Source organism: Onychomys torridus, chromosome 3, assembly GCF_903995425.1.
Source record: "Onychomys torridus chromosome 3, mOncTor1.1, whole genome shotgun sequence".
Taxonomy (NCBI): Eukaryota; Metazoa; Chordata; class Mammalia; order Rodentia; family Cricetidae; genus Onychomys; species Onychomys torridus.
This window is the reverse complement of record NC_050445.1, coordinates 47,008,125-47,030,620: the sequence shown is the minus strand read 5'-3', so window position 1 is coordinate 47,030,620 and position 22,496 is coordinate 47,008,125. Positions and strand designations below refer to the sequence as shown.

At 37.6% G+C, this 22,496-nt stretch overlaps 1 protein-coding gene across 6 annotated transcripts in view; it reads left to right on the top strand.

Annotated features, from left to right (window-relative positions):
• Ptprz1 (protein tyrosine phosphatase receptor type Z1) overlaps window positions 1-22,496 on the top strand; it is a 186,248-nt gene that overhangs the window by 84,980 nt on the left and 78,772 nt on the right. For all 6 annotated transcript variants that reach the window (XM_036181207.1, XM_036181212.1, XM_036181211.1 and 3 more), the window contains exons 3-8: window positions 4,638-4,817; window positions 6,841-6,992; window positions 11,458-11,553; window positions 12,020-12,086; window positions 20,009-20,166; window positions 20,309-20,459. In XM_036181207.1, coding sequence (XP_036037100.1) covers window positions 4,638-4,817; window positions 6,841-6,992; window positions 11,458-11,553; window positions 12,020-12,086; window positions 20,009-20,166; window positions 20,309-20,459 — 804 coding nt within the window. The remainder of the gene's footprint in view (window positions 1-4,637; window positions 4,818-6,840; window positions 6,993-11,457; window positions 11,554-12,019; window positions 12,087-20,008; window positions 20,167-20,308; window positions 20,460-22,496) is intronic.

Below are 22,496 nucleotides of genomic sequence, written 5' to 3'. Positions count from 1 at the left end.
TGCAAACGTTACTGTAATCTTCACCTCAGTATCACTTAAATTTCTTGTAGTATTGTTATACATCAATCTATAGAGACACAAACATTTTCTTGTGCCAAAACCCAGGATGCATGAGAAGACTTCAAGAGTAAGAACATCCTGTATGTTTTTACAGAACATCTCAGCTTTTAATGATCAGTTAGTTGCAAGTTTTTTTGTCAGATCCCTCTTAGTGTTCAGCTGATATTCCAATCATTTTGTGCATTATTTGATGTTTCAAGGCAAAATCCAGTAAATTTTAGGCACAGAGAGCGTGAACTTAGAGGAGGTAGAGGGGAAATTCCCTTTCTTCCACTTTCTTTGTTTGCATCATTTAGTCACTTTTTTCTCCATGTGTGTTTTCTCTAAACATTCAAAAGTTTGTATATGAATATTTTACTCGTTTCTTCTTTATTTTACATTACTTTTCTCACTTCATTTTTGTTTGTTTGTTTGTTTGTTTTTCCGAGACAGGGTTTCTCTGTGTAGTTTTGCACCTTTTCCTGGAACTCCCTCTGTAATCCAGGCTGGCCTCGAACTCATGGAGATCCGCCTGGACAGGCTTTAGCTCAGCGGTTACTTTGACAATGCATCAGTTAGCTACTTTGCCACTCACTTCATATTTTTAATGCCAGTGACTGCTGAAGTACTGTTTTCCAGGCAGAATGCTTTATAAATGTCTTCCTCTCTAGAGCAGCAACTACAGCCAGTCTAGGTGGTAGCACAAAGACATTGAAAGTAGGTAATGACACAACACTGAAGTGTGTTTTCATTCAGCAAACAGTTGTTTAAGCCTTCTATGTCAGAATCTAAGGTGCCAACAAGCAACAGATCTATGGTCATTCAGCTAAATCCAGGGTACCATACAATATATTCACATGGTAGTACGAGATGCCTATGAAAATAACCATTGGATTTTGCAGCCTTTTCCTAACTACTTGCCTTACTGATTGGCAACCATAATCTCTATGGCAGCTCTAAGCTCCCTACTCCCACCCCTCTGCCCCAGGTCTATTTGTCAACCATTGGCCTCTCCATTGCCTTCTGCAGAATGTTTTAGCAGACACTCTTCTTACTAACCTAGGCTTACCTGATGATGGCTCTCTGAGCTGTGCCTGAATTTCTCTGCCCTCTCAGTTGGCTCAGGCAGGATTATCACTTAGTGCAGCAAGATGTGAGTTCCCTCTGTCAAAATCTTACCTATCCATTAACACCAGCACCAGTGTACTTTCACTATGCTAGTTCACTTTCACTTATCATATCCACTCTTTCAGACATAGGTGGATTTATTTTACATTCTCTCCACACATCCCCTTCTGGAATGTAACAGCAAACAACCTTGAACTCCTGCTTGTCCCCTGCAGAGTTTGGAATTGCTTTCCTTTCCACTTGGAATAGAGAGTACACAATATACAAATACTTTGATGCACAAAGACTATTTCACAAAATCCTAAAGTGCTTTTTTCTGTATGCTAGACTTGGTTTGGCAATAATGTATACGTGAAGTAGACAAGTTAGCTGAAAAAATTACAGTCTGTTAAATCCTCCAGTAGACAAACACAAGAAATCTATGGGAGTGGTACTAATTCAAGTGAGTCAATGGATTGATGAAAGATTTGATAAAGGAATAATTTGCCTACATTGCCTAGAGCTCCCATTCAGTATTCTGAAGTGCTTGCTACAAGGAAATCTTCTAATGAACTTCTGCAACTTGCCCAAACACAACTCAGATAGATTCAGTTTAATTAATGACACTGTCCACCTGCCTTCTGAGATGCATAAGCCTAAGTTTTAACCACCACAGATACTAAAGTCTCCAACGACTCTAATGATAAAATTGAGAACTCTGTGTGAGGAGTCTCTTCAGTTGTTCTTTTTTTCCTGGCCTTTGTCTTTTTTTTTTTTTCCTGCTAAAAATAAAATCCTTAACCTTATCCTGGCCTCTTTTCTTTTGCCTTCCAACCATAAAAATAAAGGAGTCATTCAGAGCCTGTGCTGCCACAAATATCACAGTGTAGCAACTGTTGTAGACTGATCCACACTCTGTAATTTCTGTACATTTAAAATGCAATCCAGCTGTTCAGCCCCATTGTGCTATAACATAAGAAAATGTAGGTTCAGACTTGGATTTTTTTCCTGATGTCCTATAGCAGAAGTTTAGTAGAAACTGTTCTACTGTCATACAGCAAAAGCATGATTTACACTGATTTTAGGAAAGTTCCAGTAATTGGCCTTTAAAAAAAAATTTACTGTTTTGTGTTTGATTGCCATGAGTTCAAATGCATAAAACTATCACCATTTCTTGTAAGATTCAACACATATTTATGGAACACCCATCGTGTACCATTTATTATAGATAATAGGGTGTGGAAACAACAAAGAAATAAACATAATACAGTAGAAGAGGAAAAACAAAGGAAAGGCATTGAGCATGACCCAAAGCAGGAAAATGCTTCTACGAAGCTGCTAGGATAAAGTGTTTCTGGGTTGTATTTGAGCAGAGACCCAAGTGAAGCCAGAAGGCAAAGTATCTGGACCTTGCAGATAACTGGGAGAGCAAGCAGTCCAGCAGATGAGAGGAAGTGCCAAGATTTTGCATGCTCCAGGAACAGTGTGGCTATAGCCCAGCCACCAAGAGTAATGGTAAAGAAGAGCAGAGAGGATGGAAGTGGTACAAGATTTGACAGCCTAATGATCTTCTCTTCTGAGTGAGATGAACAGGCATTGGGAGGATTTAAGGGAAGGAGTGACCTGAAAGCTTGTGTGTATTTTTAAAGATTTACTACTGAGCCAGGTGGTGATGGCACATATCTTTAATTCTAGCACTCAAGAGGTGGAGACAGAAGGGTCTCTGAATTTGAAGCCAGACTTGTCTACAGAAAGAGTTCTAGGGCTGTCCCAGTGACAGCCAGGGCTACACAGAGAAACCCTGTCTCAAACACACACACACACACACACACACACACACACACACACACACACACGCATGCGCAATTTACTACTGAATTTTATTGACTTCAGAGAAAACTACATAGATAGTAATTTAAACACAAATTAGTTAATTGTTTCTGTGGGTCAGGAGTAGTGAAGAGATCCTACTATGTCAGCTTCTATGTCACATGCAATATTACAAAGATTTAAATTTCAAGCTTTGTGAACTGTGGCTATGTGGCTTTTCCATAGTAGTTTATTGTACTATTATTTTTAAATGTAAACCATGAAAAGGACCTTATTGATTCATGCTACAGCTCTGTCTGATTCTTTTACACTGACATTAGTAAAATAAGCAGCACTTTTTGTCCCCATGCCAAAGTTTCTAAGTGAAATCAACATATCATTACTGGAATCAATAATACTATTCCTAGAAGCCAAAATGGGCATCACTGTATATATTCAACATTGTGCTCAACTACTCTCTAGGAATACGGACATCATTAAGAGTATGTTTTCAGCATCTATTGATTTTGGTGGAATCCTCACTGTGAGGTATTATCTGCTTTCTCCAGCACTTCAGAGGTAGTATCATGGTGTGTGACTAATGATCCTTCCTTTCCAGGGATGTTTTGCAAATTAGCTTTGTCACACTGTTGAGAGGTGGTCTTTCAATCCAGCGTATATTGGAGTTAGCCTGCACCATCTCTCACATCATGAGGAGAGTATGGTGTAGGCTGGGGCTTCCCAAAATTCTGGTGATGTAAACCAGGCTTCACCCATACTCATTTTCAAAAAGAAATTCTTTCAAAATTTTATCCACTGAAACTCTGCTGCCATTTTCCCTTCCTTGTATAACTGTAGAAAAGATGAGAAAAGTTTAAGCCTTGGACTTATAATACTGTAATCATTTTAATGAAACTTTAAGTTAAAATGTCCATTCTTAGCACCACTTCGATGCTGTGAATGTGGGAGATGATGGCTGACTCCAGATGGGAATAAAATAAAGGCAATGTAGGCGCTTTTGGTTTGGGGGAACATTCATTGTATGGAAGAGATGGAAATTCTCTCACTGGACACTGAAGTATTGATCGGGTGTTTTGTCCTAACGTGGTTATATAATAAGACCCAGCTGGGTGACCAGGTAGTGCAAGGATTGCTTGATGATTACGTTTTCAGAAATAAGACGTGAATAGATGAGTCTTTTGGTGGCAGGAGTGACAGAGGGTCTGAGGTGGGTGACCTCATGGGTTAATAAAAATGTCAGAACCACTCCTAGTGCCTGACCTTTCTGTCTGGAGGCTGGACCGGGACTGCCCACCTTACATAGCACCTTGGCCTTCTGAGGAAAAAGTGACAGCCAAAACAAGTATTGGTGAATGCTGAATTTGGCAAGCGTATGGGTGGGCCAATAGTTTGCATAATTGGGATTTTAGGAAATTCTAAGTCAACACATTTTTTGGTGCAGCCCCAGTCTACACCATACTCTCCTGAGACATGGGAAATGATGAGGTGTTTCAAATCCAACCTCTAATCAAGGTGTAATTATGATATGATTTATTTTGAAGATATGCCATTTTTCTACCATTCTAATATATTTTTATGTAATATATAATTTGATAATGTCAAATTTTAGTTTTTACTTGGTAATTTAAAAAACTAATTCCTTTGCTCTTTCTCTTCCCTAGGAGCACTGAATCAAAAAAACTGGGGAAAGAAATATCCAATATGTAACAGCCCAAAGCAGTCTCCTATTAATATTGATGAGGATCTTACACAAGTCAATGTGAATCTTAAGAAACTGAAATTTCAGGGGTGGGAAAAAGCATCCTTGGAAAACACTTTCATTCACAACACTGGGAAAACAGGTAATGTCCTTGTCTTTTGTCCTTTGACAAGTTTTCAGACAAAGAATATTTTTAGATAAGATGCATTTCCTTTGAGTAATATGCTAGGAACTGAAAAGAGGCCAATGGTAGAATAAGTGAAATGGAACAGAGAAAATTAGACATTTCATCAAAATGAAAAATTTTTGAAAATTTTTACAAAAAAATGTAGTGAACAGTATCATCATGTCATGTGTTCTATTTGTGTAATGAGAGTGGTTGATGTTGTAACTCAGTGCATACATAGCCAGACATTCAGTCAGTATTTCTGTATCTTGGGCATTAGAGTTTGATCTTGGGTGTTCAGCTTCATGTTGTAATCAATATCTGAATATGATGAGATAATCAATTATCATTAAATTAAGAAAACAAGTTAATAACCCCTTTATTTGGGAAATTTAAAATTACAGTCCACCCTTAAGGAGGTACTTAGTAAGTACCTTTTGTAAGATTATCTTTTTTTCAAAACATGCAAAATGTAATTCCTTAAAATTCAAGAAAATTCTGGTAAACCATATATAGATATAATAATTTTCAAAATGTGATATGTTTTCACTTTTGTCTATTTTGTTTTGACATGAAACAGTTTGTCAGGGAGTTGTATAAATACAAATGTACATCTTTGCAAAAATTAGAAAATATTCAAAATTATAGTAACATCTATTAGTGTGGTTTTATAATGAATAAATTTCTTCTGTAATTAATATTTAGATAATGTAATTAATAAATATAATAATGTAACCTCACATTCTGTGAGAGTAAGTATTTTTCTCCATCAGTGCCTAACATGTGATAGGCATTTAATATTAGTTGAATGAATAAGTAAGAAAATGTTGGTATGTTACACTATAATTCAAAAAATAAAAGTAACTTGTTTTAAATCTTGACAATTTAATACAACTTTTATGACTGTTAAAAGCTGTGCTTTTAACATACGATCTCTGCTTTATTCTTTTAGGGTGTGATGGTTAAGTACTTGTTCCTTACAGTCACTCTATCAGTGGCCATTCAAATGATAGTGTAAATCTTGGAGGAGGCCACTTACCTTGTCTGTGACTCAGTTGCCTTATCTCTAACAGAGATTATAGTGGTCTTTTCTCCCTAAGGTTATGTTAGGATCAAATAGCTAAGAGGTATAAAACAGTTCATATTATACCAGGTACTTCATAAATATAGATGTTGACTGTCATTGTTTTCTTTATTGATGTTATGCTTGACATTCTTATTACCATATTCAATGGAGGCTAGCTAGTATCACTAGCTGGCTAGCCAGTGTGTGTAATTTAATCACTGATGCCTATACCAACCGTGTTTTCTGATTAGTTGAACAAGGACGAATTAAATCGGACTTAGGTCTACTTGAATCTGACTGAGAGACATAATCTTGCACTAGGCTCTCCAGAGAATTGTTGTCCTTCAGATTAATTGTAAAAATACAACCAGTAAAGTCTTCCTTGGGTCTTGCGGATGTTTCAGGTTCTAGTGATGGACACTCCAGGTTCAAATGTGGAATGGCAAAGTCCTCTTGTGTGAATGGGCTTCACAACTGGCTTACCTAAGACAATTTGTAGAAGCAGATGAGGTATGAACTGAAAGTAAGGATTAGCTGGAACAAAAAGAGGCAGGAAAGATGAGAGCTCACCTGAGAAGCCTTCCTCTGGCCGTCTCCTCTGTCTTCCTTGACTGTGTCCCATCATTGTCATCAAGCATCTCGAGGCAGCAGAGCCTTGAAGAAATGGCAGTTTCAGTAGACCAAACAGACCAAACAGGCTGTCCTGTGATGAGAGTCGGACAGTAGTCATGTCTTCAGTGTCCTTGATTTATGGCAATAAGATGTATTAAGTATGTTAATATGAGGGCAAAGTTGAAATCCAAATAACTTGATAACTTTTAAGTTTGTCAGCTGAATTTTATCATATATCTTAAGTAGAAAGAAATTCAGTAAAAATTCATAATTTTGGTTTTCAGAACTTAGATATAATGTTTTGTTTTTTGTTTACTTTAGTGGAAATAAATCTCACCAATGACTACTATCTCAGTGGAGGACTTTCAGAAAAGCTATTCAAGGCGAGCAAAATAACTTTTCACTGGGGAAAATGCAATGTGTCATCTGAAGGGTCAGAGCACAGTTTGGAAGGGCAGAAGTTCCCACTTGAGGTAAGGGGATGATTTCAGGTTTATCATCTACATCTTTGAGATTTTCTCTAGCATAGAATTTGTCTTACTGTTTAGTTTAGAATTTAGAAAATACAATTGTGTTTTGATGATTTGATCAATGCATTTTTTCATTCCAAGACTGTAAACTCAATGAACAGCTTTTGCTTTTTACTTCTAGATACCCCAGATAGTTCCTGATTAGCTTATCAATAATGCAGATGAGGAATTGAATGAATAAAGAAATAAAATAGGTGATACCATCAAAGTACAGCAGAATGCTTTCACTTAAGTCCTTTAATTAAAATGAGGAAAATCTTATGTTTAAAACTAGAAAAGGGTTATAATTATGATAAATGATGTTTATAAATAAATGTTTTCATGTCTGTAAAGTGCTAAGATTTCTGGGAAGTAGTTTGTTTTGTATTAAAAACTTTATTTTCAGTATTTTATGATTTAGATTGTAGCAATAATAATTATAAATATACCCCAACTTATCTGTAAAGATTGATTTATAATATTAAATATTGAAACAAAAAGCATGATTAAATACATTATGATGGAATATTAGACCTTGTGAAGATCATGTTTTGAATGATATCCTTACCCAGAAAGTTTCATGATGAGGCTGGGGAGATGGCTCAGCAGGTGATTCCCATGTTCTTGTAGCACTACAGGAAGGGAGATAGCAGTCTTCCCAGAAGCTCCTGGGACAACCACCTTGGAATAAGTAATAGTGAACAACAGAGACCCAGCTTCAAAGGGGTAGATAGAAGACTCAATATCCAAGCCTGTCTATCCTCTTACCTCTGAACCCACAACATAGCATACCATCACACAAACATACACACACTCACACCACACATACACACACACACACCACACCTACATACATACACACACACACACACACAAGCACACCACACATATACACACACATACATACATACACACACACATATGTACACACACACACACCCCACACACACACTCACACACACACATATATATATACACACCACACACACAGAGTATACATACCCTTCCCACTACAAAATGTTTTATATTATTAATGCATTAAAAATAAGAATATAAAATGGCCTGGTAAACATTATCTTTCCAGCCTTGTAAAACATGAAAACTAATTACACAGATATTGGGTCAAATGGGCCAGACTGTAGCCTTAATGACATAGTGTTATACAATTATTTGATTTGCCTATTCTTCTATTCCTGTCTTATAAAACAGACCTACTAGTACCAGCTGTATGGAGTTAATTAAAAGAGGGAATATATTTATTTCTCTTTAAAAATCGTTCAGAGAAACCATAAAAAGGTGAACAGCAGCATTCTTGTGCTGGTTGTATTTTAAATGCCTCTTATATTTGCTCCTTTAAAAACCCTCTGTTACCTACAATGAAACTGTATTACTTTTATAATTCAAAATAGTTATAAGTAACAGAAACAAAACTAGGGTGAAATCTGTCAAAGAACCAAAAGGCCTTTAAAAATGTAGATAAGTACATTTGTGGATTATAACCAGGAGGGGTTCCAGATTAACATTCAGGAATAAAATCATATTTATTAAATGTTGTCAAAGAAATAAAAACCAATTATTTAAATACATAGCATCTCATTTCTAAGACTTAAGCTTTCATCAAATGTTACCTATTTTTCAAATGACATTTTTAAAAAAGCTATCCACAACAAAAGCCATGAGCAATCAAAATAAATACAAAAGAGTGTATGCACTAAATCTTAAATAAATATTTTATTCCAAAGACTCTTTTAGAATGGTTAGTTGCTAGATTGATTGCTCTTTCTTTCCTGTGTTGCCTTTTACAGATGTTTTCCAGGCTGGAGAGATAGCTCAGGGGTTAAGAATTGTGTATTGCTCTTGCAAAGGACCCAAGTTTGGTTCCCAGCACCCACAAGATGACTCACAAATGCCTGTTAACTCCAGCTCTATGGATCCAACTCCCCTTCCTGGCCTCTGACAACAACTGCATTCACCTGCATATACTTCCATAGACCTACATCATTAAAAATAAAAATAAATCAAGTCCAAAGAGTTGACTTGGTGGTAAAGAGCAATTGTTGTGCTTACAGAGGACTGAGATTCATTTCCCAACACCCATATGGTGGCTCAGAACCATCTATAACTCCAGTTCTAGGGGATCTAATGCCCTTTTCTGGCCTTCCTAGGCACAGGACATACGTGTGGTGCACTGATAAATATTCATGCAAAACACTCATACACATAAAATAAAAATAAATACATTTTTAAAATAAGTAACTAAATCTTTAGAAGTATTCCATGCAGTTGTGCAAGCAGGACCTCAAAGGAGCATCCTAGAACCAACCCTCCCTCCCTCTCTCTCTCCCTTCCTTCCTTTCTCTCTCCTTCCCTTCTTCCCTCCCTCCCTCTCTCCCTTCCTTCCATTCTCTCTCCTTCCCTTCCTTCCTCCTTTCCTTCCTTTTTTATTTTGTCTCACACATCCCATAACCAAGTCTTTTGAATTTGTTTTAAAAATTATATGGGCTTTAGGAGGCAAATTCAGTATGGTGGCGCACACCTTTAATCCCAGCACTCAGGAGGCAGAGGCAGACAGATCTCTGTGAGTTTGAGGCCAGCCTGGGCTACCAAGTGAGTTCCAGGAAAGGCGCAAAGCTACACAGAGAAACCCTGTCTCGGAAAAAAAAAAAAAGGAAGCAAATTCAACCACCATTATTTCTTCATAGCATATTAAATGACAATAATGACAATATATTTGTCTTTCTTTAATCTTAGCCTCTTTCATTCAGTCCATCCCCACTCCTATGCCTAGCCCATCCTCAATGACTGTTTCCTAAAGGGCATTAGTGACTTCCTATAGCTTCTTGGTGTGACCACTGCCTGTTTCTCCAGCTCCTTCCCTTACAATGATCCACTGGCATCACAGAAAATGACTTTCAATTTCCCATGCTTATGTTTTGTGGACACCTTTCTGGAGGTACTTCTATTGAACAAGTAGAATCCCACACCCTCATCCCTTCTGATCTCAACTTGCTCAAACCTATTTGACCTTCAGATGCCAGCTGAGATACCCGCTCTGAAAAGGCATTGGTGGCACATCATAGCCACTACCATCCTGCTAGACATGGTGCTTCTCCACTCACAATCCTTGAATGTTCTCAGAGGTTTTCTACTCTTGTCTAAGTTCTGCCTTTACATGAGGGAATCCCTGAAGGTATCACACAGGGAAAGAACCACCCAAAGAGATAAGAATGAAAACCCAGAGCAGACTGACTTTATCAACCTGGATCAGACTACGGGAAGTGTAATATCAGGTGGTTTATTCCCAACGTATTTAAGTCCAGTGCAATTTAAAAAACAAAAACAAAAACAAAAACAAAAAACGTTTCCTCATATAATAGAGTCCCTTTTGCACAAAGAAACATAATTACATTGAAACTCAACTCAGAGTACATGTCGTTTCTTCCAAGAAGATGGGTTCGAGGAATACGCTACCTGTGCTAGCTTAAGGGCCTAAGGGTTTGGCTTGTTCTTAGTCATACAGATTGCTTCGAGCTTATTTGGGCTATTAGCCAGCTCTGGTCCTGGTTGTGGGAGCTTGGGGGAGCCTCTGGCTATGAGGGTCATTTAGATTACCAGCTGCCTCCAGTACTAGGTGTAGGCACTTGATGTGGTTTGACCCAACAGATAACACTGATCACTAGACTGTTGATCATATCTAATTTTCAGCTTTCTGGATAGAAGAACAGGTTTTTCATCTTTCCCATTAGAAAGACAGTCCTGCATGCTTACCATTCCTAGTGTCTCTGGAAATCTGTGGGCAGAAGACCTTCATCCTATGCTCCCAACGTTTCTATAACTAGGTTACCCGGACTTACGCCCATGAGCAAAGAATACATTAAAAGATTTAATACAGCCTGTCATGGCTGAGCATCTAGAGTGGAGTAGACACTCACAAGGGCGTAGACATCTCACAGCAGGAGAAGTTAAAATAGGAAGCTTAAAGCATTTGGCATTTTTAGATGCAAGTAGAGTCCTTAGAATTTCAGTATAAGAGCAGTAGATACACCGTGCTAATACCCAACATTGTAGCAATGGGCCATCAAGAAAGGAATGTTCTTCACTCAAGAAACAATGAGCTCCGGGTTTGTAGTTAAGGGCCTTTGCATTTACTGATTACTTAGTGAATTACCGCTATAATGTCTGTTGCTATTCCCTTGGTAGTACATACCGTCCTAAGGAAGATTCTGTCTTTCCTTCTCTGTTCAAGGACATGAATGATAGCAAACTTACTTAATATAACTGAGAAATTATTTGGGAAACACGGAGAATATAGAACTGTATAGTCTGTAGAATTTTTCCATAGAATTTACTGACTTGGTCATCTTCTCTGTTATGTCTCTGTTGGCTTTTGTGTAGTGCTTCCAACTAACTGTCATCACTATGTTTACAGATGCAGCTCTACTGCTTCGACGCAGATCGATTTTCAAGTTTTGAGGAAGCAGTGAAAGGAAAGGGGAGACTAAGGGCTTTATCTGTTTTATTTGAGGTAATTATTCTACATAGGTTTACAACTAATCTTTTAAATCATACAACTGTCAGGAGTAAATGTTAATATAAATGCAGGTTAAAGGCATCATCGCCATAGCAAGCATTGGTAGTCATTTCCAGGAAGGGCTAACCCTGGCTGGTAGGGCTAAAAGAGTACTCATTCATTAACTGAATAGGTTTCTTTCTGCTGAAGTAAACAGTTTAAGTGCACAGATTTGCTCATCTGTCCATGAAGATTATCCTAACTCAGTAGCAGTAACTTAATCAAAACATTTTTCATTTTACTTTTCATAGCAGAAAATGTAAAGTTACCTGATTTTTATGTTTTTTTTTACCTTGCTATTAAAAAAAAAAAAGTGTGTGTCTGTGTTTGAAACATACTATTCTTTATACTTAAATTGGAATTTATTGTTGAACAGTTAATTGTTGGATCCTGTTTTTATAATGCTATTCTTCTTTAACAGATTGGAATTGAAGAAAATTTGGATTTCAAAACCATTATGGATGGGATTGAGAGTGTTAGTCGTTTTGGTAAGCTGTTGAGCTTAAGATATGAATACCTACGAGCATTTGCAGTGTAAGATGGGAAGGACGGCATCTTTAAAAACGAGGGTATCTTCCTCCCCGTGCTTGGCTGCTTTATATATTTCTCACTAAATAAGGAACCATTGATCACAGATTTTCGTGTCATAAAAACTATGAGAGCTTGGATATGGTTGCATGTGCCTTGAATTCCAGCACTTAGGAGTCAAAGGCAGGTAGACACTGAGAGGCCCTGTTTCAAATAAATAAATTATTAATTGGCTAATTAAAAGTTTAAATTATATGCTATCAATGTAAAAAGGAGTCTGACATTGTCTAAATTCCTTCTTAAAAATAATCTGATTGGACTATGCTTTTAAAACCTTCACCTTTACTGCTTCTGTATTATACATCCCCTTAAAGACTATATGAAACTAATTAATTAAGCAATTATTTTGTAATTAATTAATTTTGTTTATTAATTTTACAAATTAGTTAGTAATTAAGCTAAATAATTTTACAAATATCAAAAAATTTATTCAAGTGGACATCTATTCCCTGAAGGTTTTCTTGGTGGATGAATATTTTAAAGAAGTAAGATATTTGCAGGAGTTGCATGTTTACATAGAACAGGATAGAATGTGCTTTTTATTATTCTGTCTGGTAGAGGATCTTGTCATCTGTCACAGCAAATGCTTTTGAAAACATTGGTGACAGGCCCCAAAACCTGTGCCCACACAAACAATATTAATGCTCCCCTGGTTATCAACAAAATGAAAATTATTCCTCCCTGGAAAGCCAGAAACAAGGCTCACACAGTCCCCTTTTTTGAAAGCAGAGACACAACCTAGTATTGATTCATCCTTGCCACTTATGTTTGAGGATCAGAATTGACTGAACTTTTCGGAAGTCAGGAATGTGTAGACTCCTGCAGAGGAGAAGCCTGTTTCACCCCTTTGCCTATAACCAAAAGTAAGATCCAGCTGACTGCCTCCTCAGTCCACCTAGAAGCAAAATTCAACACTGAATACTCTAAGCCACACTTAATTTTCTTTCTGTAAATCAGAAAATAGACTCTATTTAACTGAAGGAAGGGAACCAGATTGGATTTCAACATGTCCTTAGAGGTGTAGAAATGTGAACCTAGAATGTTTCTGTTTTGCATCAGCAATGGGACAAGAGAACCAGACTATGAATTCTAACTTGTAAAGTTATAGAAACTTCTCCATTTTCTTTTGGAGTCTAGACCATCCCCTAGAGTACAATACACTAAGGACTTCTCAATTTGGTCTGCTAAGCTATTATTATAGGGAATCTTAAAGACTGAAATAGTTCTTACTCTTAGACAAAGAGGTTCTCGGAATGCTGATTGACTTCCAAATCCTGATTCATGCTCTCCATTTAAGGAGAGTTGTAAATAATTCAATACCACAAACATCATTCAGAATATAAAATCTGTTTCCTATAACATAGCTAGTTGCTCATCTCCCACGTTTCTCTCTAAAAGACACACTTTATTTCACTGTGAGAACCCATTCTTTCTTATCTTCTCACCATAACTATTTTATGTCAGGCATTGTTGTATCTGCAGACTGAGGAGAGAGGTGATGACTTTGCAGTGACACAAAGATAAAATATTAATATCCTTCAAGCAGAGCAGACAGAAGAGAGAAGTATTAGTGAGTATTTCCAGCAGCAAAGAAGGGAAACCTACAAGTAACATAATCAGTGGTTCTCAAATGGAAGGTCTCATCAGAACTACTTAAGCTGCTTGCTCAATTGCAGACTAGACCCACGCCTCTTCATACTGAAACTTCTCACAAGCAGTGTAGAGGTGCCCCTTAAATGTCCTTGTTGTAAGAGTTGGTTTTAGTCCCCAGCAGCAGTCCCCTGCTGTTTGGCTATATTGTGGTCCTCAGTTACCTATCTCTCTGCCTCGTCTCTTCTCCTCTCATGGTCAACCTAGCCATGGAAGGGTCTAGGAAGTTGCTTGGTCAATCCTCTGTGTTTGAGAGGTTGGTTATTGAGATGAATGCCTGAGCACTGTGGAGTACAGCTGGTATGATTCTCTCTTGTGCAGTTACTCAGATGAAATTCCTGATTCCAAGTCACAAAGTTATTGGTGAAATTATTAAGGTCACTCCACGTAGTTAAAAGGGAGGTTTATTTTGTGGGGTAACTTACAAATGAAGGGGTAGGTTGTAGGGTCTGGCAAAGGTATGGCGCAGTCCAGCCATGTTCTCTGGAGAACTCTGCTCGGTCTACCTCCAGCGAGCGTTCAGGGTCCCAGAACCAAGAGAGACCTCTCCTCCTGCTCCTTGGTCTCCCGCTTCCTCCCTCAGCTCTGCCTTATGGGCGTGGCCATTACAGAAGCCTCAATGGGGGTTGGAACTTCCAGGCCAAGGCTGGGATGGCTACCCACTACACAAGTATCACCATAGTCCAGTTTTGTCAATATATGGAGGCATGGTTGAAAAATGGATCCAACATTGAAAAGTCTATGCGATATCTAGGACAGAATTTTAGGACAAACATGCAAATACCATCTGTAACAAACAGCATGAACTCTTAGCCCCACAGCAAGAAAATATGCCTGCTAAGGTTCAGAAAAGGCAGACTGGATTCTATATTAAGGAGAAAAAAAAATAAGACTTGTCTTTCTTCTTAACCTTCTTTCCTTTTAATTTTCTCCATGTTCCAGGAAATTCTGTGATCCACATATCCACAGAGGTCTCAAACCTTTGTCCTCTCTGCCCTGCCTCTAGATCTTCTGGAATCAGTTCATCTTCTCCCGGGTAGCAGGGCATCAATTTCCACCACTTTATTTAATTAGTATGTTCCACAATCATATTTTCATAAGACACATGTAAAAGAAATTTTATCTTTAATAGAAAATAAAAACAATTTTAGTCCATTTATGGTTCAAGAGGAAATTATTTAATCACACAACAAAATCAAGCCTTAAAACAGGAATCTGAAACTGAGAAATATCCACAGATTAACAGAAAATACTCTGATCATATCCTGAGAATTTGAGTTGAAATCCGAACTCTGATAATCATTTTTTTTCATTTTTGAGATTATAATTTAATTACATTTCTCCCTCCTTTTCCTTCCAAATACCCCTACCTAGTACCTGTCAAATACATGGCCTCTTTCCCACTAGTTGTTATTGCCTACATTTATGTATATGCATAAACATATATTATCCTAAATATAACCATATATCTTACTCAGTACATATGATGCTACCTATAATGTATGTTTTCAGGGCTGGCTCTTTGGCACTGGACAACCAATTGGTATGCTTGTCCCCACCTCTCCTGCTCACAGCTTTCCTTAGTTCCCCATAGTGATTTGTGCCGGGTTGAGGTCTCGTGGGCTTTTCCCAGTCCTAGTTTGGCACTGAACTCTAAAAACTTCACCTCAGTATTGGACATATCTGGACATCAATAGTCCATTAAGCCAAACAAAATGTGAACTCCTAATGAATTAAAATAAGATTCTATTTGATAAAGGAGAAATGTAATTCAGTGTTCTATTTGTGAGATTTAGCCTTTAACTCAAACTGTAGTCAATTAGTTCTAATTTTATTAAAACTTTATTTATAATACTCATGAAAAAATGTTACCAGAAAGGTGAAAATCTTGAAAACACTTCCTTATACCTAAGTTTTAACTTTGACTACATGTCCGCATCATCTGGGGATAGATTTAAAAATACTGTGCCCAGGTTCCACTCCTAAAAGTTTTATTTCCAATGATGGGAAGTCTGCTATTTTAAAACTCCTTACGTTCTTCTAAAAAGGTGCTATCTTACGCAGACTAAATTGGCTTTAAGAACTACTGTGAAGTAAACCTAAATCTCCTGGACAGGGCAGAAGATGTGTACTGGACTAGGAATTGAGAAAGGTGAGGAAATACAAGAGGCAGATTTAGCTAGCCAGCAAATCGCTGCCTATATGAGTACAGGCAGTCCAGAAAGGTGGTGCTGCTGACAAGCACTGTGGGAAAGAGGCAAGATAAAATGCACATCACTGTATAGGAATCTTCTAATCTGTATGCAAGTTCATTTCCAAGAATACACACACACCAATAAATATAAGAACAGCCTGTATAGAAATTTAAATGTAAATATGCATAGGATATTAAAAATAACAATTTCCATTCCTTGAGTTGCTCTTTTACTATTTTAATAATGATTTTTTAAGCATTTTTGAAACAGGGCTTCATGAAGCCCAGGCTGACTTCAGACTCTTTGTGCCATATTGGATGACTTCGGCCTTCTGATCCTCTCGACTCTGCCTCCTTAGTGCTAGGATTAATCATAAGCTTGCACTGCCCAGCTGGCTTTATTTGGTGCTTGGGATGAAATCTAGGGCCTCATGTGTTCTAGGCAAGCACTCTAACAAGGAGCTACATCCTCACCTCTAAACAGTACTTTTTAATTTTTTTCTTTTGGTTTTTCGAGACAGGGTTTCTCTTTTTAAAATTCTTGATCATGGCATCCTTAAATTTTGCATCATTTCTCCTTTTACTGACAGCAGGAATTTCAAACCACCTATGTGAAGAGAATTTCCCATGTTTTCTTCTAAAAGTGAAGACACTTTAAAGTCTATAATCCATCCATAATTGGCTAGTAATTGTAATCTAAAGCAGAGAGTTAAAGGTGAGGGCATAGCTCAGTGACTGAGTGCAAATACTGTGTTCAATCCTTAGCACCCAATAAACAAACGAATGAATGACGGAAGGAAGGAAGGAAGGAAGGAAGGAAGGAAGGAAGGAAGGAAGGAAGGAAGGAAGGAAGGAAGCAATAGGTAGTTGAAATTCACTTGTTTCCTCAAGGATCATTGATACAGTACTTCTTATTGAAAAATTCATTAATTCTATGCTACCTACTACTATTTCAGCTATAAATCAAGGAATCGTATATGTGTGGGTCTCTGCTTCATTATTCTTTTATCTGTATCTGCAAAATGTGTTCATCATAGTTTCCACAACCATATCTGATCAGCAAGCCTTCCTACCTGACAATGACATCTCTCCAGCTTGTTAGTGTTCAAGATTACTTGGTTTATAGACTGTATTTCATTTAAACTTCACAGTCAGCATTCCAGTTAACAGGTAAACAGCATAGGTTGTGGAGCATAACTTTAGTCCCAGCACTGTTCTCTATACAGTGAGTTTCAGGACAGTCAGAGCTACATTAGTGAGACACTGTCTTAAATAAATAAACAACAACAACAACAAAGACATACAGCCACACAGACATAAACACACACACACACACACACACACACACACACACACACACACACTTTTGAGATTTTTGATTAAGAGTTTATTGAACCTGTAACTCAGTTTGAGGAAAATCAGCCCCTATCTCAATATTGAATTTTTAAACATGAAAACCTTTTTCAAAACGTTTTATTCCATAGAGTATGAATGTATTACTATGTAGATATTTCACACAGCATTAGTAGATACATTTGTATTTCATATTTGCTGCTATTTTAACCATGTTGCTTTTGCAATCAATTGCTTCTGGGAAAGGGAAAATCCATTTTCTTCAGTGGAGTGGCACTGGGCATATCAACCACTCCAGGGCAGACCCCCATGCTCAGGAGTGGTTGGCCAACACAAAACAGACCTCAGTCTTGTTTGTTTGTTTGTTTGTTTGTTTGTTGTTTTGTGCCTTTTGTTGTTTGTGTTTGGTTTGGAGTTCTATTGCTTTTTAAGAGAGAGAAAGGTTGAGTGTGTAGGTGGGAGGGAGGAAGAGTCTGGAAGGAGTTGGAGGACAGGAGGTGAAGAATATGATCAAAATATATTGTATAAAAAATCTAAAGAAAAGGAATAGAGAGGGAAGAACTCATGTTACAGAAAAATTAATTTGTTGTTCTTTGGAACTGATGTAGAAATACGATACAATTGAAATTTTTTTCTTGTGTTGGCACAGTGACTTTGCTAGATTCATTTATTAAACTGAATGAATAGTCTTTTAAAATACTTCTCAATACACATGTTTAACTCAATACTATTTTGAAGCATGCAAATGCAGTATATGGTAAAAGTAATATTAAATTTAAATGAGGAAAGAACTAAAACACTTCAAACACATTCAATCGGTTCTACATTGTCTATAAACATAACAAGTGCTCTTCACCTGTGCATAAGCTTAATTTCCCTGCCTTACAAATTCTTATCGGAATAATCTTGTTTGTGCCTTTAATTCTTCTTCTCCTTTTTTACCTTTTAAAGGAGTTCTTAAAAGACAAGTGTTTGTTCAGAATCCAAATCATGCTTAATCCATAATAGTAATATTTCTATTATTTATCCTTTCAAGAATACTTGAGAGCTTTCTCTACTACAAATGAATTTTCCTTATCTGTAGTTAATAGTATTTCGTGGTGCTTCTGTACATACCAAACTTTCTTAAACATAGAAATGTCCTAATAATAGAGGGCAGTGCATCAAAGAAAGAGAGGAGCATCACTTGGTATTGATTTTGAAATTACAAAGAATCCAAAATCCAAAGAATGCTGGCTAGAACACATTTTGGCTTTCCTATTCTACATTTTTCTCCCACAATAATTAATCACCTAATTACTTTCCCAAAAGTTTCCTGAGTCTTCTGATTTCTTAAAAAAAAACTATTTTTCTGGTGACTGCTCCACAGTTCTGTTCTGCAGTCACTGTAGGAGTGTAGCCATTTTCAACACGGTTTAGAAATCTCCCTTTAAAAGAAGAGTTTTTAATCAAAATAAAATTACATCACATTCCTCTCTCCCTTTTCTTCCCCCCCCCATACCCCTTCCACTCTCAACTTGATAACCTCTTTTCCTTGAATATTACTGTGACAGATATGCACATACTTATGTATATATGTGTGTACATATGTATGTATATGCAAAAATGTATATAAATCCAACCTGCTGAGCATGCTTTTGGTTGTTTGTGTGTATGTTGCTTTCAGGGCTGACTATTCTTCATTGGACAACTAATAAGGGGGGGCTAAACCCGGGGAGAGGTTAATCCTCCCCCAGCAATTGTTGGTTGCCTGTGGTTCTAGGGGTGGGACCCCATGAAATACCCCCCTCACATTAACAATATCCACAGACATTGTCATTGGTAAAGTGTTGTTTATGCAGCCATTTCTAGGAACGACTGTTTCACACCCGACTTCCTGGTATTCTGGCTCGTAAAATCTTTCTGCCTTCTCATCTGTAATGTTCCCTGAGCCACCGATGCACAACCATGTGCCGTTTGCAAACTGTGAGGATATCAATCCCTGTAAATCCTAATAGTTTTTCTCTCTGCTTCTTCTTTCTTTTTTTTTTTTTTTTTAAAGAGCGTCTCCCTACGTAACCCAGGCAGGCCTCCAGCTCCTGATCCTCCTCCTCTGCCTCTCAGGTGCTGGGATCAAGCTGGGTGCCAGCTCACTCAGCACAGGTTTGTTCTTTTCCTTCATGTTTAATATCAAACATAAGGCACCCTTGTCTCGTTCTTGATTTCTAGTGGAAGCTTTCAATATGTCGCCCTTAAACCAATGCTCCCTATAGGCTTTTGTCAATAATCTTCAACAGGTTAGGCCTTCGTTTTTGTAGTCCATGAACTAGAATGATTTTTTTTTCAAAATATGTAGATGGAATCTATTGAGATAATCATAGATTTCTTTATCTTTTTATATGAAATGTTCTTTTTTTTTCCATCATTGTGTTGCAAGACAAGGCATCAAATGACCTATAGTGATATTTTTAAGGCAACTTGTGGTATGCTCAATATATTATATGTATGTACATATATATCACCTATTCTTAAAACTTCTCTTCTCACTAGGTATAGAAGTAAGAGTGAGCCTTTGTTTCATAGCATATTTGATAAGTAAGCTCCAGTGTTGTGAGTCCAGCTGAGATGTGTATTATTTCTCCATAGGGAAGCAAGCTGCCTTAGATCCGTTCATCCTGCAGAACCTTCTGCCAAACTCCACTGACAAGTATTACATTTACAACGGCTCACTGACATCTCCTCCGTGCACAGACACCGTTGAATGGATTGTTTTTAAGGATACAGTTAGCATTTCCGAAAGCCAGGTAATCCCGGAGGTTCACATAATGAAGTAATTTGAAGCCATTGTAAAAGCATTATGTTGTAGCCTTGCTGCAGTGTATCACTTTAAAGCATTTGCTGAGGCTTTTGAAGCAGACGTGTTAAATGATTTGGTCTTCTTTCCAGCTGGCTGTGTTTTGTGAAGTTCTCACAATGCAACAGTCTGGGTATGTCATGTTGATGGATTACTTACAAAACAATTTCCGAGAACAACAGTACAAGTTTTCCAGGCAGGTGTTTTCCTCATACACTGGAAAAGAAGAGATTCACGAGGCAGGTATGTATTGAAATATCCTTTTTTCTGTGCCCCTCACAGACTCGGCGTAGATGGATATTTTGGTGTGGTGGAAAACACACAAGACTTACAGTTTTTGAAAGCTTTAAATTAACATTTGTAGCTTTCGGTGAGCAACTTAGCTTCCCTAAATTGTGGTTCCCACATCTACAAATGAGAATTTGAAAAATCCATTCTTCCTCTAGGAATTTTTTACAGGTGAGAAAAAATAAGATCCGGTAAATGGAAGGCAGTTTTCCAAATTACAACAATAAGTAGCAACAATCACGTACTCGTTCCAACTTCACTATACAGCATCTGCTGGTCTTAAAGCTGTAAGAGGGAGAGGAATAAGAAGCTGAAGCAGTCAGATCTTGGGGTGCCATGGCTGGTAGGCATCATCAGGGGCTTAAGCTGGAGATAGTAACAAGAACTGAACCTCAACATGAGGATATGGTACTCACACTCGTGTTGCTAGCTCCAAGAAAAATAATCAAGCACCTAATAGGTATTAAAAACATTATACTGAATTACTGTTATAAACCAAAATGTCCTCAGTTCTCTTTGTTTGGAGGAAACTAAGTTTGTCTTTGTCGTAACCAACCACTAGGAGGGGAAAGGTGGGTGTTTCGGTTCACTGAGTATGTTCTGTGCCTCTTGTGGCCGACAGAGTAGAAAGCCATTACAAATGTCCAGAGGACACAACCAGAGGCACCTCTGACTTGTTCCTTTCTGTTTATATGAGAGTGTAGTAATCCATGAAGAAATAGTTGAAGTAGCCCTCATTTTGGGAAATTAGTACTTTCCAAACTAGATTCTCTTTGATCTCAGCCCTGCACTTAATGTTCTATTGTGAATAATATTAATTTAATATCAATTTATTTTTTAAAGTGATAATCAATATTCATAATTTTGTTTTAATGTAATATTTAGAAGTGTTTGCTATCCAACCAAAAAAAAAAAAAACCATGACAACAGTGTTGAATAACAGTATCTAGTGTGATATTAGCATTCAAATTAAAATTGTCCAAAGTGATAAAATTCAGTAATATTTCTGCCAGCCATACCAATTACTTTTATAGTTTTTATAGTGAATAATATGTTATTGATCAGAAAAATAAAAATGAATCTGAACCATCTCCTTTTCCAAAATATAGTAGATTAAACAACAAATTAAAAATATGATTGCTTTTTCCATTATACTTTAAATCATATTTTATTAAAACTCTGGATGGATCCTCAAGTCTTTATGAATAAGGTCAGAGTCTGTCATGTAACGTAAGACACATTTCATGCTAACTTACTCTAATACTAATCCTTCTTCGGCAGTAAGTCCCTGTACACACACACACACACACACACACCCGCACACCTCCACCCCCCCCAACCCCCCCCCCCCCCCCCGCTGTCTTCACACTTGCCTACACCTTGTTCTCTGAAACTCAAGCAAGATATTCCTCTACCCAAAGATCATCTCTTTTTTTGGTTTTTCGAGACAGAGTTTCTCTGTAGCTTTGGAGCCTGTCCTGGACTAGTTCTGTAGACCAGGCTGGCTGGCCTCGAACTCACAGAGATCCACCTGCCTCTGCCTCCCGAGTACTGGGATTACAGGCATGTGCCACCACCGCCCGGCTCAAAGATCATCTCTTATGGGACCCTTATTCCACACTGTCTGAATCTGGCCCATGAATAGGACTACTCTCAGGTAGCATCACAGCCATGGAGTTCAAGGTAAACAATGTTCATCTGGACTCCATACAGTGTATCCAAATAGATGTTTCCTAGTAATGACCAGACTATAGCAATTCCCTATGTGCATGGCTGTCACATTGCCCTCTAAGCCCATGATGGCAGTAATGACATCTTTTATCTCTATATGTTTCTGAGCTAAACCAAAGAAAGCTTCAATTCACTGAATATTCACTGCACATCCAAAAGAATAAACTTCCGTATAATAAAAGCATGATGGTGCTTGACAAATACACTCTGTACTGTTCAGTGTGTAACCCACGAGAGCTCTGAAGTAGCGTAAGACAATAT